The sequence below is a fragment of the Alosa alosa genome, chromosome 19 (assembly GCF_017589495.1).
Source record: "Alosa alosa isolate M-15738 ecotype Scorff River chromosome 19, AALO_Geno_1.1, whole genome shotgun sequence".
NCBI lineage: Eukaryota > Metazoa > Chordata > Actinopteri > Clupeiformes > Clupeidae > Alosa > Alosa alosa.
The window spans coordinates 19243033-19260063 of record NC_063207.1 but is presented as its reverse complement, the minus strand read 5'-3'; the positions used below and the strand labels follow the sequence as shown (position 1 = coordinate 19260063).

Sequence of the window (17031 nt, the reverse complement as noted above, 5' to 3'; positions counted from 1 at the left end):
ATGAGACTCATTTAAACAACTGCACTGTGTTCAGACTGAGGGCAACGTTTCTTCAGGGCTATCACAGATGCCTCTAGCACAGGCTAATGTTGATTGGAGTGTTGACAGCTTGTGTGTGTGTGTGTGTGTTTGTTTGTTTGTGTGTGTGCATGCATTATGTGTACATGTCATTTGGAAACACGCACATTCACTCTTTAAACACTCCTTGTAATCCTATCACAATGACATACTGCTATAAAGATGTGGCCTTAATTCTGCTAGTGTTTGCCGAAAGTGGGCTGTTTCACTGAACAAACAGAAATGAAAAAAATTGTTTTTCATGGACATGTTTCTCATGTACAACACACAGATTAGCCCCCACCCCTCTTCATGTGAGGGTATGTGTGTTCAATGCTGTGTGATTTGTCCATGAAACTGACCTCCAATTCTGCAGAGATATAAAGCATTTACTCCCAACTAAATCAAATGGTATAAGTCTCGCTTGTGACACACAGGGATCCGCCGATCCAGTCAGCATTAATGCCTCAGTCAGATCAGATCAACATCTTCCACAGGCTCAGCATTGGGAAGGAGACATTTTATTGTGTTAAGATGCTTCTTCACTCAATCTATCCTCGAAAAGTTAATTACTAGGCAATCGCAGCATTGACATTAGCTTAGCTTAGCTTAATGAAATTGAACATGCCTCAATGTAATTCAGGGCATTTCGCTTGCCATTAGATGAATGTATACTTGACGTTTCCATGGCTCTGTCTCCTTCCCTGACTTTGACCCATAGCTGATCATAGGCCCCTTCAGACTACGTTGGTGCCATGCTCCTGCGGACACCACAGGGAGCTGTTTGGAAATCAGCCACCATGGAAAAGCCTTCCTCACACACTGTCATTAGATCCCTGGTCTGGAGCTTGAACACAGGGTCTCCTAAGTGGAACCCCCTCCCTCTGATCAAATCAAAAGTGGGATGCCAAAGCCAATTACATCTCCTCCGTTTCCCATGTTCCGATCCTCTCCCTTTGCCATGTTTATGCAGGCCCATGCTAGATAATTAAACTTGATTTGACTTTCATGTCGAGCCATGCCAGGCTAAGAGATGAGATGACAAGGAATAAAATATTGTCGGGATGTCAGGACAGATTAGAGTGATGCGGTGTCAGTGTTGGCACGTGGACCTGGCCAAACAAGAACTAAGCTGACATTGTTGTCCTTCCTATCACTCACTCTGCCATACTTCAAGATGTGTCCCCTCGCAGCATGAGGTGCGACTCTAATTATTTGCTGGCATGTAAATGAATCAATGCGGGGCCCCTCCTGGGCTCTCTGAAAGGAAAACACTGTCAATCATTTCAATGTCGAAGCAGCCTAGAGGGGATGACAAGCTTAGTGAATTCTAATCACCTGCAGGCGCTGATATAAGCAGGCCTAAAAGAGGATGAAAAAGCTCATTTGGCAAATACAGGAGTACACTGATTCTGTTGACTCAGCAATTATGGAGAAAGCATGGCCTGTCTTAAACCCACACTCGCACATCCTCCAACCGGGAAGGAGGGTGAGCCAGCGAGGATCGTTTGTTTGCGGGTGATGCCAAGTAATTGGACACACGGCACGGCATTCCAATGTTTAATAATGAAGAATCTGTGTTCATTGTTCCTCGTCAAAATTAGATAAACAAAATATGAGGGAAATAAGCCGAGGCATTCTGTCTCATCATTCCTGCATGTTTACCGTGGACCGCTCTTTTAACTCTCGTGCTTCCTCCACGCGACTTCATCAGGGAGGCCTTCCGAAGGCCTTGTCATTCATAATGCACATGCAGCGCACACATGAAAAATGGGCTGGAGAATCACGCATGGCGCGTGGCGTGCTGTGGGGGCAGAGGCGCCTCGGCGCTCGAGACCCAAATGTCACATTCTCTCCATGGCGCTTCTCCTGCCTGCATAACGTCTCATTCTCCTGGCCGATTAATTACTGCTTAATGACTCTCCCGTGTGCGCCCCTCGCCTCGTTTCAGCGGGTGCGTGTGTGTATGTGTGTGTGTGTGTGTGTGTGTGTGTGTGTGTGTGTGTGTGTGTGTGTGTGTGTGTGTGTGTGTGTGTGGGGCGCCCGTGACTCCGAGGCTAGTCTGGCCACGCGAGTCGTTAATCTCACAAGGGCGTATTCATCGAGATACCTCGCTCGCCTAATAGACTGTGTCAGGCACCTGCCCCGTCAGAGGCGCTATTTGCAGCAGAGAATCGCAAATCACGGCCCCGCGATTGGCACTGCCTGCTATACCTTATCAAGTCAATTCCTGCTTGTTTATTAGCTCCCCCACTACTCCAGGTAGGCGTGCGGTGTCAGTGCAAATTTGCTCAAACGCAGAACTCAAGCCCCAAACCTTTGAGGAGCCAAAGAATTAAACACATCACATTAATTTAACTGCTCAAGATGACAGTCGGTCGAGGATTTAGAGTGGGCCTTTGGGAGGATAAGCTCAGTGTATATGTGCACCACTGCACATGCCCAAGGCTCCAGGGCCAACTCTCTTAATGTATGATGAAAACGGAATGAACAAGATACTACACTATGCTACACTGTGCTTGCATTTTATCTACAAGAAAACCACACTAGTTCCAGAGGCATTTGGATGTACAGCTGAATGAACTATATTTCAGTGTTACCCTATGCAATCACATTGCAAACTACAGGGGTTAACTTGTCCCAAAGCACAATACTAATAGCTTATTGAATTGATGTTGAACCCGTCAGTGGAGCCACACAGAATGTATATTTAATGGAAACTTAGAGCTACATTGAGCACCGAGCAGAAGAGCAATATCCATGGTGAACACCCTCGCAGTTGCCACAGTAAACAACACAAAAACACAAACACAAAAACACAACACAAAAACAACATTAGAGCACACTAGGATGAGCCATCAGGACCACTGCAGCTGCTATTTAGCCAGCCAGGCTCATCTCGCCATGCACTCGAGGTAAACATCAGCTCGCTTTTTATTTACCCTACGATGCTAATGCTGTATTTACAACCTGATTCTGTCATAACAAAGCCTCTCTAGTCTCATCACAAACTCACCCCCCCCACCCCAATGAAAGGTACAATGACTTTTTTTAAGGGTAAATAAAAGCCCCAAGGCAGATGCAGAAATGCAAGGGATTGTGGGGGGAAAGACTCACCGTGTTGCTTGAATTCCCATTTAAATGTAAACCACTGTCAAAGAGAGGGGAGGACGCTCGGCTGCTGTCATCACTGGAAGGTCCTGGAGAGCCTGAGAAGCACATACGCCCCATTAATGCCTCATTGTCTCCAGCAATAGCTATACAAAACCCTTTATGCTCTAGGGCATCGTCTGACCTCTCTCTCTCTCTCTCTCTCTCTCTCTCTCTCTCTCTTTCTCTCTCTCTCTCTTTCTCTCTGTGTGTGTTCTAGCCTTTCCCAATTTTAATTTTATTTCCGTGTAGGGGTGTAAATGGGACAGAGAAACCCACATGAATACTGAGAGGACTGTTGTTCATGCAAACAGTCAGTTTGTCTAAATAAGCATCCATCAAATGTGTTGTACTAGCTGTGACTAGGCATTTAGTCAAATGGTGAAAAACGACCTCAGCGCCCGCCGCTGACACCTCGGCTGGGCTGTTTCATGTTGCCGTGTAGACCGCCCTGTCTGAGCGCTTACCTAATGGCAGCTTTAAGAAAGCTGGAGCTTCCCTGAGGTACCGAACAGTGAGCGTGACTTCATCTCCTGCCGTACGCAGAAGGTGAACCTGCATCGCAAAGAAAGAGAGAAGAAAGAGAGCAAGAGAGAGAGAGAGAGAAAAGAAAATAAAGGGAGGGAAAAGAAGGACAATAAAGAAAAAGGGAGATACATTTTGTTGAATAGTGAAAAGAGCAGAAGAGCGGGAAAAACAACAAGAGAGTGGTTGTGGTGAGAAGGAGATCATGGAAATAAATACTGCCCTTCCTCAGAGAAAAAAATGATACAGACGATGAGACCCCATCACACACTCATTGCACGCCTAATTGAGTAGATGGGATTCAAGTGCAATCTGCAATGAGGACCCAACATCTCACTCAACATGCAGGATCATGCGATTGCCAATGAATAATTACAAAGGGGCCGGCGACCTTAAATGGAGTCTTCGTGTGATTGTGAGAGGGCGGCTAACTGTCTCTCAGACGAGTAATTACCCTCTCACCATCTGCCGGCTACAAGTCCTTTCGTCCGATTTCTACAAGATCTGACAAGGTTGCATCAGGAAATTGTGATGAAGGAAATGTCATGATCCAATTTTCTCTTTTTGCAAAGGCATGTTCCATTCTGAACAATACAAGAAATATACTGCCAATGCAAATTGAAAAGCATTTCTTCACTCACTCGAATTAGCTCAACTAAATATGACAATTGATTAAATATTTTCCCCTGGACTATCCTGTCATATGTGGTGATGCCCTCCAACAAGAACCGTCCTGTATTCTTGGTGGCATCAGCCATCACCCTCCTTCCTCTGTGAAACAGTTGTGAGAGCCAGGCTTTCTAAACTGCTCTCGTTTTGGAAGGGGAGGACAGAAATCATTAATCATGTCTCTTGACTTCCTCCCAGTGAATGAAGAACAGCTGTTTGGAGCTTGAGGAGCAGGGGGAGTGAGAGAGGCTTGCACAACCTTTAGAGCACCCCTTCCATGGCTTCTAAATTTGACAAGTTCTTCCCGTAATGAATTTGTTCCTTATTGATTTTTTGTGAACCGTGGCATCAAAAATATTAGCACAGGATTCAATAACACTGTTATATATATATATATATATATATATATATGGAATACTCACCACTTCTTCATGAGTGCATTTCTCAACGTTGATGCCATTAACCTATGAAGAAAAACAGAAGTCAAAGCAGAGGTCAGTTTATTACATAAATAAAGATCAACTGGAAATTAATTGAATTTGAATTTCCCCTAGGGATCAATAAAGTATCTATCTATCTATCTATCTATCTATCTAATCCAAATTCAGGCAAAAAGTCATACTGAAACTGAAATAGACAACAGGGTATGACGAATGGAATTTATATTCCCCAGTATACTGTACATGTTACCTATAATACAGACAGTTATAGTATTATACCTGTCTTTGCTGAAAGGGTGCATAATGGAAAGCACTGACAAGATGACCTTTAATTAAGTCCTCACCTGGCCCCTACCAGTCAGCGTGGTCAAGAAACAAAATAATGTCTGAGCGTTTCATTAGTGTGGCTCTTCAGCCCATTTCAGAGGGAGCAGAGGTTAAAAGCGTGGCAGAGTCGCCGAAAATGATGAGGAGAAGAGCTTTATTAAAATGCAGGAGCACATTCCTCTGACATGCACCTATGACCCCCCAGAAGTCCGAGCGAGAGAGGGATCATCATGCTGGATACACTAACCTGTAACATGGCATCACCGATAAACAGCATCCCTGTCTGGTCTGCTGCAAGGGGACGGGGGCAAAGGTTAATGGTGGCACTGACACAGAATGAATTATTTCATACATTGAAAAAGGCTGGAAATAGCAATCAATGCCTGCATCTGACTAGTCTCCAATTATAACAGCAAGTAGGCTGGGTTGACAAGGAACAGGCTAATCCATGACTAAATATTAAACAAATCTGGATATTAACTCATCTCAGCATGACTGATGGAAACAATGAAACTTCTTAGCCATTTGGAACGGATTTGTGTTACTCTGAGAGGCGATGCGTTGCCATAACACACCATGGAATCTTTTGAAGCCCTGCTAAGCTAATGAAAGCTGGGTCAGTACAATAGTTTCAGTGCGGGAAAAAAATGGGAAACTTTTCTAAGAACACTATAATCAAAATCTCTGGATATTTCAAAGGGGAACGGCTCGTCTAACATGACATGGTAGAGACCAATTACATTACATTCATCTGAGACATCAAGAGATTCGTATTCTGCTGGAGTTTGGGGTACCATAAGTTTGCCTCATGTTGGCTACCCACAGCCTTTTACACTACTTGCTTTACCACTATTGATGAAGTGTCTAAACATACTAAAATCTCCTGACCTTCATTCTGTCTGGGCTGGACTGACACAGGAAGCTGCAAAATGGCCTTACCTACTTGATCTTTAAAAATCTTTGAAATAACCACAGGCACTTTGTGTTCAGCACCCCCCTGAAAGACAGAAGAATTGCAGTCACCGCACCATACTGTTGACAGATCCACAGCCAAAGATGTTCCATGCACACTCCACAGTTCTGATCAATGGCTTTATCAAAGCTGCATTTCAACAGAGTAATGGATCTTGATCTTCTGTCTGTAGCTCTATCTTTAACCCAATGGATTTGCCACACACAGTCGACTTACGTTTCCTCTGAATGCGCTAAGGCTGATGAGAATGGAGCGGCCAAATAATGGATGACAAAAGGAAAGATAAAAAGCAATCAAATTAAACCTACTTTGATGCTTAGTCCGAGACCTCCAGTCGGCTGTCTTCGAAGTACAACAGTTCTGTGCTTTAAAAAATGGGAATTTAGTTTGGCAAAATAATAACAGACATAAGTAGGCTATGCATGCAAATATATGCACGGCCATCATTCCAGCCCGTGTGTGCTGAAGGTAACCTGAGACAAATAGCTTGTCAAAAACTATCTATAAAGAGTGAAGTATGCCTTCACCCATACCTTTAATCATGCTCGCTGAGAGACAGTACGTCTCAGTAAAATCTGTATCAGCTCTACCCAGCACATTGCAGTAAAGTCAACAAGAAGGGTGCTGGAGCCACAGTAAGCCCCAGTGGCGTGACCACTGAATACATAATAACAGACACAAGCTCCACATGATGTTTGTGTCCTAACCATAAAGCATTGAAAATGGGATGTCACATCTAATGAAAAATACTCTTATGTCTCTCACTCCACTGATTAAGCAACGTTCCCACTGAGAAATGCCTCCCCTGAAAACACTGAATTACTCCAAAAACAAACAAACCCAGCTTATGAAAAATGAACATGTCTGTCAATTCTAAATAAGGCAAATATATATATATATATATATATATATAAAAAAAAAAATTAAAAGATGTCTGAGGGCACAATCATATTCTCCCAGTGAGCTTACTAGAAAAGCCTAAGTACTTACATTTAAGTGGGGGTCCCCTCCATGCACACAGACCACATCCTGTTTCTGTAAGGTTAGCATCTCTTTCGACAGCTTTAGACGGATATCATAGGTATTACCACTATCTTCATTATACACCAGGGCAAGGCCGGATTTTGTCTGTTGATAAAGGATATTGGACATTTGTTAGCGTGATAGCGGGCGCTGGACCGAGGCTTTTACTCCCACAGCACACAGCAGGCCTGTAATCTTTAAAGCACACCTGACGAGGATACGCTGAGAATACACATGGGCCCTAGGGGAACAGTCTACAATAGAAAAGGGAAAACAATAAAGAATCACTGACTGTCCCTTTCTTAAAACAGAAATCAAGACTATTCTTGGACTACATATGAAGAGTTTGGTTCCAAAACTCTATATCCTCCATTTTACTGAATTTTAAGTAAATTCAGTAGAACTGTAATTGGGTATTGTTGCTTCATTTATCTTAACTAAATCAAAACAACAATTGCCATTTTATTGATATTACCTGGAATACACAATTAAATGAGACTTTTAATGTTTTTAATGTTTTTAAAAATGGAGATATAGTGTTTTGGAACCAAACTCTTCATATTGTAATGCTCCAAGAGGTGAATCTTCAATCAGGGGATGATAAAAGCTTATGCTGTCCTGTATTCTGCCTGAAAAATAAAGTTCATGTGGCTTTATGTCCTACTTATCATTGGAACACATCAAAACGAAAATGTAAAGATAGTTAATAATGTCCTCATCAGTTATGGCAGGAATGCTTTACGGTGATAGCAGTAGCATATGCATAGGGTGGGCACGGCACGCTAAAGGTGATGAATTGGCTTTGTTTTGTCAGCTGGAGAACAGCAGGAGCACAATGCAATTCCGAAGATTGATTTCAGCTTTGTGTAGAGAGACTTTTTCCCCCACCCTTAGGTTAATTGAATATGTGCCAGAGAAAGTTATTTTCAGCCCCACAATACTTAGGCACGTTATTTCAGGAAGGAAGGGAAAAAGAGGAATTCTAAAGACAGATAAAAAACACTCTTCAGAGCTCAGATAATTTAGTTACACTTGAAAATTCCCACATGTGTATTCCTATGGCTGTTAAATTGAAAGAAATCTGTGCTCGGAATGTGTGTAAACGATCAGGTATGTTGTGTTCGCACAGAGAGCAAATAAAAAACAAACCGTAGGCCACAGCTCCTTTTCTATCTCCAAAGTAACAAATTGCTGTAATATAAGTAAGGACACAGAGGAATGAAAATGAATGCCAACTCAACCATGTCTCCTCTATGTGGTAGGGTCATGGCAAGTACGGTTTTCATGATTCAGACTTCAATTTCTAACATCTACTATTGGAACAGCTCCATCACGCAATTTGGCTACAATACACGCTACATTTGACCTGATGACCACATATCAGCACACGAGGCCCACAGTGATTTGGAGATATATAGGTTAGTTTTATTAAAAGCAGTGATTTGGAGATATATAGGTTAGTTTTATTAAAAGCATTCTCCTCATGTTCACCTCTCCATATTTATGTCTCTCACAAATGAGCTACCTCTGTCTATTTTTATTTTATGGGGAACTCGACCACAGTGAAAGCCTCTCAGACTTGCCCTAGTTCTCTCTCTCTCTCGCTCTCTAACGCACCTCGACTTCTTCCCCCTGAGACACAGATTTAGGTCGCAGCACCCTCCCTTTGGCTCTCCGAAGGGCCAGAATGATTAATCAAACCACATTGTGGTGGTGGGCCGGGACTCGGTGGCAGTACACGCTAACGCTGTGCCCCTGAGTGCAGGGCAAGGCCCTCCTGCTCCTGCTCGACCTCGTGGGCCTGTGAGAAGGCATCGTCCATCTGCAGAACATCTGTCCATTAAAGGAGTAGTCTGTAATTCCAATCTTATATGCTTCTTGCAAAATTTCAGCGAAATATTTAACATTTATAGATCCATGATCCAATTGTGAAAACGTCCAACAACATACAGAGGTCATTTGAAGATAGTGGTTGCACTTCCTTCACTGATGACACATTACAAATCTGAAGTCTATGATATACAGTACATCTAATGCAGTATTCTCAAAGTTAGTAGAATGAGTCAGAATACCGAATACTATTTGTGTTCAGAGCTTTGTTTATGTAATTCCAGCATGTTTATGTAAAAGCACTGTGCAATGATCTACATAGAAATGTGCAGGTCTCCTGATATATGAATACTATGAATAATAATAGTAGGTATATGGTAAGAGGCAAATCATCTGATAGGATAGTCTTGGGTAGAGAGGTAGAGACTCTTTGATAGCTTACTGTGGCTGTTGTTACACATCACACAAGCATCTGTGTTTCCAAAAGATGATGGTCACATGACAAGCTCTATATGTTCCCAGTTGTTATTGTTTTGTTGTTTTTGTTTTTTGCATCTATCTCTTCATCCCTCTCTCTTTCTCTTCTCTGTTTCATTCCCTATCCAGAATAACACTACAAAGCACAAACAAACACAACACTTGTAAGTGATGAAACATGGATTATCCTTTCATGACAGCATTTCCCCTGGTTGGAGGGTACCTATGCTCATACAAGGCAGGTTTACTCAGGTCTAATGCTGCATACTACATATGTCTACATATTCTTTCTTATTATACACAAACAATAGCACATGTGTGAGTCAGTCATAGATGAAATGATGCATTCACTCAGGAGAATGTGTGAAGTATGGTCTCAAACAGATCACATACATTTATTTATAAAAGAATGAAAGGGCTTTAGATATCAGGTGTACCGGTATATTCCTACAAGGCTAAATGGGAGATGAATGCAACTGTTATGAATGCTTCAAGAGTAGTACATCATTATTGGGTGATAATTATCTCTTCTTGTTCAGTGACAAAAAGTTCAGTTCAAATTAATTCACACATACTAGCATTAGCAACATGATACCAAAGCAAAAAAAGAACCGTCTGCTAGTGTCATTTTTTATATAGTCTTAGGCTACAGTGAACAGGCAAAGAAATACACCCCATGTCTTTTCCTAACCTTATCCTTGACCTTGATGAACGACAACAGAGGGAGAATTCATTGGGGCTTAGGAAAAGACAAGAGAATCTTGTGTAGTTATAAAATGGTGGATGCTAAAAAAGGTCGTAAATGTTGCTACTACAAGGATAGTAGTGGAAAGTATAGCTGAAGGTGAGGAATTTGAAAAATGATAAAAGAATAAAGACCATGGTCAGGTTTCCCAATAATGTTGTCACAAACACTTTGAAAGTATACCTTACTAAAGTTGTTTACTTTTCTGTGTGTGTTTCCCAGAGTCTCTGTTAAATGAGCACGCATACCTATGCATACCTAACTATACCTTCAGAGGTTAAACCCAAACTTCTGGCATCGATCATTGTCATTCACGTAGATCTGAGAATGCGTAAAATGAGTATGATGGTATGACAGATATGACAGTGCACATATCTTGCCACTAATATGACATTTTTTAGGCTCTGAAAGCCATCCTCCAGCCTAGCCCCTATTCACTGCCCTCTACCTCCATCTCCCCTGTGTACATCCTCTATCCCTTTCCTCCGATCCTTCCTTCCTCCTCCCATCCACTTTCTGTTTCTCCACAGCCTATCTAAAGAAGGGCAACACATTATTCTATCCTCTCCCTTATAATGCATTGTCTTTAATTATTCATTTTTTTTTAGTTCATTCATTTCTTGGCAGAAGCTAAAGCTCCATTCACTGTAAAGAGCCATTCACTGTACTGCAATAGTAGCACTTGACAAATGCTTGAATTCTTAGAACACTGATATCAACCTCATACTGGGCTGTTTATGATTGCAAGGCATGACCCAAATTAGCCCAAAATGGACCCAAATGAGCTTATTTCTTCCTCCAAAACCTTATTGCTTTCAATATGTAACACTAACTTGTTTCTGTGAAACAGTCAATAGGTTAATGAAGCCTACTCCTCACATTACAGGTCCTGACACATACAACACAGGAATCAAACTGCTGCACATGCCATCAGATAAACAGGATACTGTGATCTTTAAGAAGATCAGATTCCTCCTTTACGTGAATTTCTTTTTACATTTTCTTTTCTCTTTTTTTCATAAAAAATAATGCATGCTTATATAGTCACAATTAGTCTTAAAATGTTGATGACATCTTGTCATAAGCTCATCTTAGTCATGTAAAAAAGGTCATACCAACATATTTAAGCACTTTTAATGACTTTTTAATTACTTTGAAGAGTAATAAAATTAATTCTAGTTTCAACGTTTTGTTTATAACAACTTCACCTACAGTATGATAATGTACTGTACATGCAAACATGCCTTTTTTCCAGATATACACAGGAAAGGTGTTGGTGATCAACAACCAAGCCTATTTCACATCACACATAATGACATGAGATACAGCAACAATACACAATTGGCTGGAGGCAGTCGCAAATGTGCCGCATGTTGTACCCGGGATCTGTAAAGGATCTCCTTAACAGCACAACATGTGCTATCAGTAGCTTGAATGCCTAACCAAAGAACCAAAAAAACATCACCAACAGAGCTGCCTTTGTGAGCATTTCACTGGGGTTATCAAGCAAGCACCTTAGTTCATCTGTGTTTGGTTGGATTAGACCCACAACACCTCCACAAGGCTCAGTATAGGTGTCTAGCGTCCCGGTCCCACCACCCTCGACATGCATGATGGGCCATATTATAAACAGAAACATCCACGAGTACCCCTCCAGAAACACAGAGACAACATTTCACATATCTCTGAGTCAAACAAGACCCAAAGTAGTCTGTGAGTACCTCAGCCGTAACAATTGGCTTACCTTTTCAGCAGCCACAGACAACTCCTTTACAGCTCCTTCATAACAAACCAACCTGCCATCTCTTTTCTAGCTCTAAGACAGGTGTCATGTCTATTCATGCCGTAATTACAGTTGACCTCACCCATTCCATTCAGTTTATCTTTTGTTGTCCCTTTTGATCCTTCTTAAATTTCTCTTTAAATCATCATTGATGGAACTTCATTTCCTGGTGTCTGTGGCCTCAGGCCATTTGACCTTGGTCTTTTGCACACTAGATATCTGTTTCTTGTTCTGCTTGATCTGTCGCTGCTCTTCAGTAGCTGCATGATCCCCACCATCCAAAGCCAAGTATGCCATTTCCTCCTTCAAGTGTAGCAGGGGTATTGATATCCTACGGTCTTTGTTGCTCAACCTGCCCCTCAATAAAAGACTGATATCAGCTAGTTTCTACCAAGTAGTTCTCAATGCAGAGTCCTTGTACATCCAGGCATTTTAGCCTTCCCTGATGGATCCTCCAGCCTTTCAGTGACGTGTCCTTTCTCCATACACATACACAAACCTGCAAAGATTTATTTATTCTTGACCCCTTCTCTGGATGCATCTGCTTGGCTGTGTGTCTGTCACAGATGCTGCTGCTATGGACTCTCAGCCCACAACAGCCATATCAAGTTAAAATGGTTCACACTATGATATCAAACATCATTACAGTGTTATAATCCCATTAAAGATAAACCCTAATGGAACAACTTATATATAAAGTTTATTTTAATATGAGATCACTGTCCCCGACTTCTCCAGGCACCCCTGTTCTATCATGCTTTGAAACTTATTTGCAAATCACAATGACTACACAGAGGCAGTGCATCAATATTGAGAGCCAATTTCAAGTTCACTTCAAGTTCTACTCCACCTCATCATCATCATCATCATCATTATCATCATTAGCAGTGGATGGGGAGTATCTATTCTTCGCTTTATGCCCAAAGCACTGTGGTATTGCACCCTGACACTTGAAGAAGACAGATACAATAGCATCATTTTTTGTGTATGAGACATCATTAAAATTCATACCTGCCCTAAATCAGAATGGAGATGAGAATGAATGGGGTGTCTGTGCAGGGGTGGGGCGCCAGGCGATAATGGAGGGAGGAAGAACAGCCGTTTATCTGGTGAGTAAACACCAGCAGCCCAGGATTAATATTGTAAGGGTGCAACTGATTTGGAGGAATAATTGCGGAATCTCTTCTGGCACTCTCAGAGTGCTACGGAATTCGTCGTCGGTGGCACCAGAAAGGGAATCGCACAGCCCGGACGTGGGGAATTAGGCATCGGAGATAAAGCCAGAAGCTGAGAGGACCTGCTTCGTTGTGTGCTAAGCCTGATTGATGGCCTGCCTATGAGTTTGTCGATGCTTACTCTTCGCCAGAGCGCAATTATCTTTGTAATCCAAATGGAGGGCCAGCTCGGCCTTTATCCTATGTATCTGAAGAGCATTTTCTCTTCCTAGCCATTTTCTATTGCAATAAATGGACACAGCAGAAGAAAAAGAAAATATAATTGTAGAGTTGTTAAAGTATGCAGGTTGGCGTGAGAGCATGGCATGATTAGCATGGCTTCAATACGATGGCCTTGATTAGAAGTGGAAATGAATCTCAAAAGATAACTGTTCAGTCAGTGAAATCAAGGGATACCATGTTCAAAACAGTTAAGCTTTGATTGACATATAGGGCTCTATCTTGACGATCAGAAACGGATGGTCAGAGGCAAAAAGCTTAAATACATTTAGGGGTGTATTTGTTATCAAATGCCGGGCGCTTGGCGCAAAAAGGTTGATCTTTTTTTTTGTTAATATATTTTTATTGCTTTCACATAAAACAAAAACAAATTACACACCAAACAGCAATGCATAATGTAAAATGTAAACAAAGGTTGTTCTTATGTTTCTTAATCAGTCATGGGTGTGTTTTGGGCTTAACATCCTTTAAACCAATGAGAATTACATCTGTCATTCCCTTTAACAGCAAGCAGCGCAACTTCAAACAGCGCATCTGTATTTTGATAGTCAGCGGCGCATTTGAAGGAATCAGCTTGCACACAAGACCGTATGGAACAGGTATTCCACTAAACCATGTTTAACTAAAACCTGTTTGTGACTAGCAGAGTGTTGGAATGACTGAATAAAAAACCTATGGACATGTATCCTGCAGAGGAGTTGCTGCTTACATCTCGTGACAGTGTGTCTTCAGCTGTGCTTTATACTGTATGCACCTTTCGCTATAGACAAGGTTTTTCTTGGTCAGTGGCATAATGATTTTTAGAGGGTGTAAGATAGCGATTTTTGAATAATGCGCCAGACCACACCTTCTGCCAAATCCCTGGCCACAAGACTTAATAAAAGTGAAAAGTGAAAGCTAAAAGTGAAGCGCATGGCACGAAAATCCACCACTGACTGGATGTAAGCTTTGCGTCGGGCTTTGCGCCGTGTTTCTGATCGTCAAAATAGAGCCCATCATCTTTCAAAATCCATTCAACACTTTAGGCTCAGACTGCAACTCTGACCTGGTCTCTCTTACAGTCTTCATGCCAGCTGAAGACTGCATGTATGAATTAGACTCAGGTGCGGAGATCAGACTTTTTACTTCAGACAAAATCAAGGGCAAATCCAGTGGCAAAAATCCAGTTACACAATCCAGGTCATACAGGGCTTTACAGAGTTAGGAAAACAATCCAAAATCACAAGTCCAAAAATCCTAGTCAGGTGCCGGAACAGTAAGGACAATCTTATTTCTTCTAACAAGGATTGGTACGTTCAAACAGAAACAATACCTCACGCTATGGCAAGGGAAACAGAGCTACTGCATGCTAGCCCAGCTCCTTAACCACTACGCTACCACCGCCCCATGATCATGAACTTAACAACAACATTGTAAGCATTTATCACAAAACAAGCACTTTGAAAACAGGACTGCAAGATAGGACACAACAGCTTCGTAATCTGCATCAGAAATACTGTTGTACTGTTATTCAACCAATCAAATACTGTTGTGCTGTAGTCAACCAATCAAATAAAGTCATACTGTTGTCAACCAATCAAATGTGAAGCCACAAAAGTCACAAAAAAATACATTTGTTTTGTATGGACATTAAGTTAGGTGCACCAATATAAAAAGTTAGTCAGTAGCCCTGGATCAGTGTTGCATGCATGTCTTTTTTTTTTAATTAATGTGGACCCATGATGTTCCACCCCATTTCTCAATCATATATTTTACGGAAAGAAATTTCACTCTGAGAATGATGAAATTGAGAAAACTGAGACGCTGTACTTCAATGTCATCAGATGGCAAAAGAGACAGAGTACTCCCTGATCTTTCCACAACAAAATTGTCACTGTGTGCAGCAACCACAACCAGTGGCGTAACAACCCAATGGTGGGCCCAGGTGCGAGAGTGCTACGCGGGCCCCATACCGACATTCATTGGCCCAGGATGAATTAACTCTGATCCATGCAATACACATATTAAGGGTGACTTCAATTGTTTACTGGAAAGGGCCTGAGGCACCGAAGTAGTTTAGTAGTAGTAACACACGACTGCATAGTAGTAACACACGACTACATAGGATCCATTATTTGTGAAAACATTAAAAATAATTTTATTAACAGCCTGCAGGCCAGGGTAATCTAATATTACTGCATTAACATCAACTCGCATGGAATTATGGGAACACTCAATGCGCCTCTTCAACCCTCTGCTGAAACTGCAAGCGTAGAGTGCTTGCTTATAAACTCACACTGCGCAGAAACAAAACTTAATGTAGCCTCACTTATGTAACCGTGCAGAAACCAAATAAAATCATTTATATGCATACAATCCCCAATATGCGTGAACTAGGCCATTAGAAGAAGGCCATCTTACGAGCCTTTCGTTGTGCAAAATCGTTAACGATGTTCCCAATATTTAATGCTCTGGCTCTCGTATTTTCAATGGACAGGATAGCTAACCCACTGAGCCTCTCCTGCCCCATGCTGCTCCTTAATAAGTTTGAGTTTGGGAAAAGATCGCTAAGCTGTTGCCACAGTCACAGCCAATGTCAGAAACAACATGAGAGCAGTACACACTTTCCCGAATGTGGATGTTACACTGTCATAATCTACCACCAGCATTTTGGCAAGTTGAAAAATAGATGACTTCTGTGAAATCTCTGCTTTAAAGCAAGACCTGAATGAGAGGAGTTGTGTTGGGAATGTCGGTGCAATGTCCCTGCTATAATGGTCTGACAAACGTCTTGCCTTTTCAAGCAGTTCATCATCACCTGCGAGTTGAAGGGTCATAGGACGTAAAGACTCAAACACATGACAAGTTTCCCGCATACTTGCAAATCTTTGGGAGAGCTGACTGATTATGATGTCCAGAATTGCATTAAATACCTGCACTTTGAAGTATCTCTCTGCATCGGTTAAGCGCTCATCTTCCGATAGTTCGTCAAAGTGACGCTTCACTCTCCGTGCTCTAACATTTTCAAATGTACTCTGAACCCCCCATTTATTTGCGAGCGTCTGCTCTGTAGCCTTGGCCTGGTCAAAGGCACGCCAGTAGTCAGAAAGGACCTGTATAGAATTTTCCAGCAAATGCATTGCGGGGGTAGCGACGGGCCCCGGGAGGTCACGGGCCCTGGTGCGACTGCACTTGCTGCACCTACTATAGTTACGCCACTGACCACAACCCTGCAAAGGGCTTAACACATCTGGATAAATAGGCCACATTCTCTATGGTGAGGGAGTCAACTTGCTTTCTGCACTGGTGCACTGATGAGGTTACACCACAGAGTTTGGCCATGCAATGTAATGTAACATATTAATGTTCAGTCTTAAAAATGACCTCCCTGATGTGGTCAGCAGTCTGATAATTGTCTCATACGCAAGAATCTTGCTTTAGTTCTGCATACTAATCTGTGTCCTACTCAACTCCAGATGACCTACTGAGGTATAAAACGAGACATCTTTTTAACACTACTCTTCTACTTTTGTGCTCTCTCTCTCTCTCTCTCCTCTGTACCCCCCCCCCTTCTCATCTCTTTCTCTCAATTCAACTCA

The 17031-nt window shown here is 42.0% G+C and overlaps 1 protein-coding gene across 1 annotated transcript in view; it reads right to left on the bottom strand.

The window, feature by feature from the left end:
- The window catches only part of sntg2 (syntrophin, gamma 2), a 48611-nt gene that overhangs the window by 21660 nt on the left and 9920 nt on the right, over positions 1-17031 (bottom strand). Inside the window, exons 2-8 of the mRNA XM_048270723.1 lie at positions 7132-7269; positions 6450-6506; positions 6108-6165; positions 5416-5459; positions 4824-4865; positions 3675-3762; positions 3175-3266 (exon numbers count right to left, since the gene is read on the bottom strand). Of these exons, the coding sequence (XP_048126680.1) occupies positions 3175-3266; positions 3675-3762; positions 4824-4865; positions 5416-5459; positions 6108-6165; positions 6450-6506; positions 7132-7269 (519 nt within the window). The remainder of the gene's footprint in view (positions 1-3174; positions 3267-3674; positions 3763-4823; positions 4866-5415; positions 5460-6107; positions 6166-6449; positions 6507-7131; positions 7270-17031) is intronic.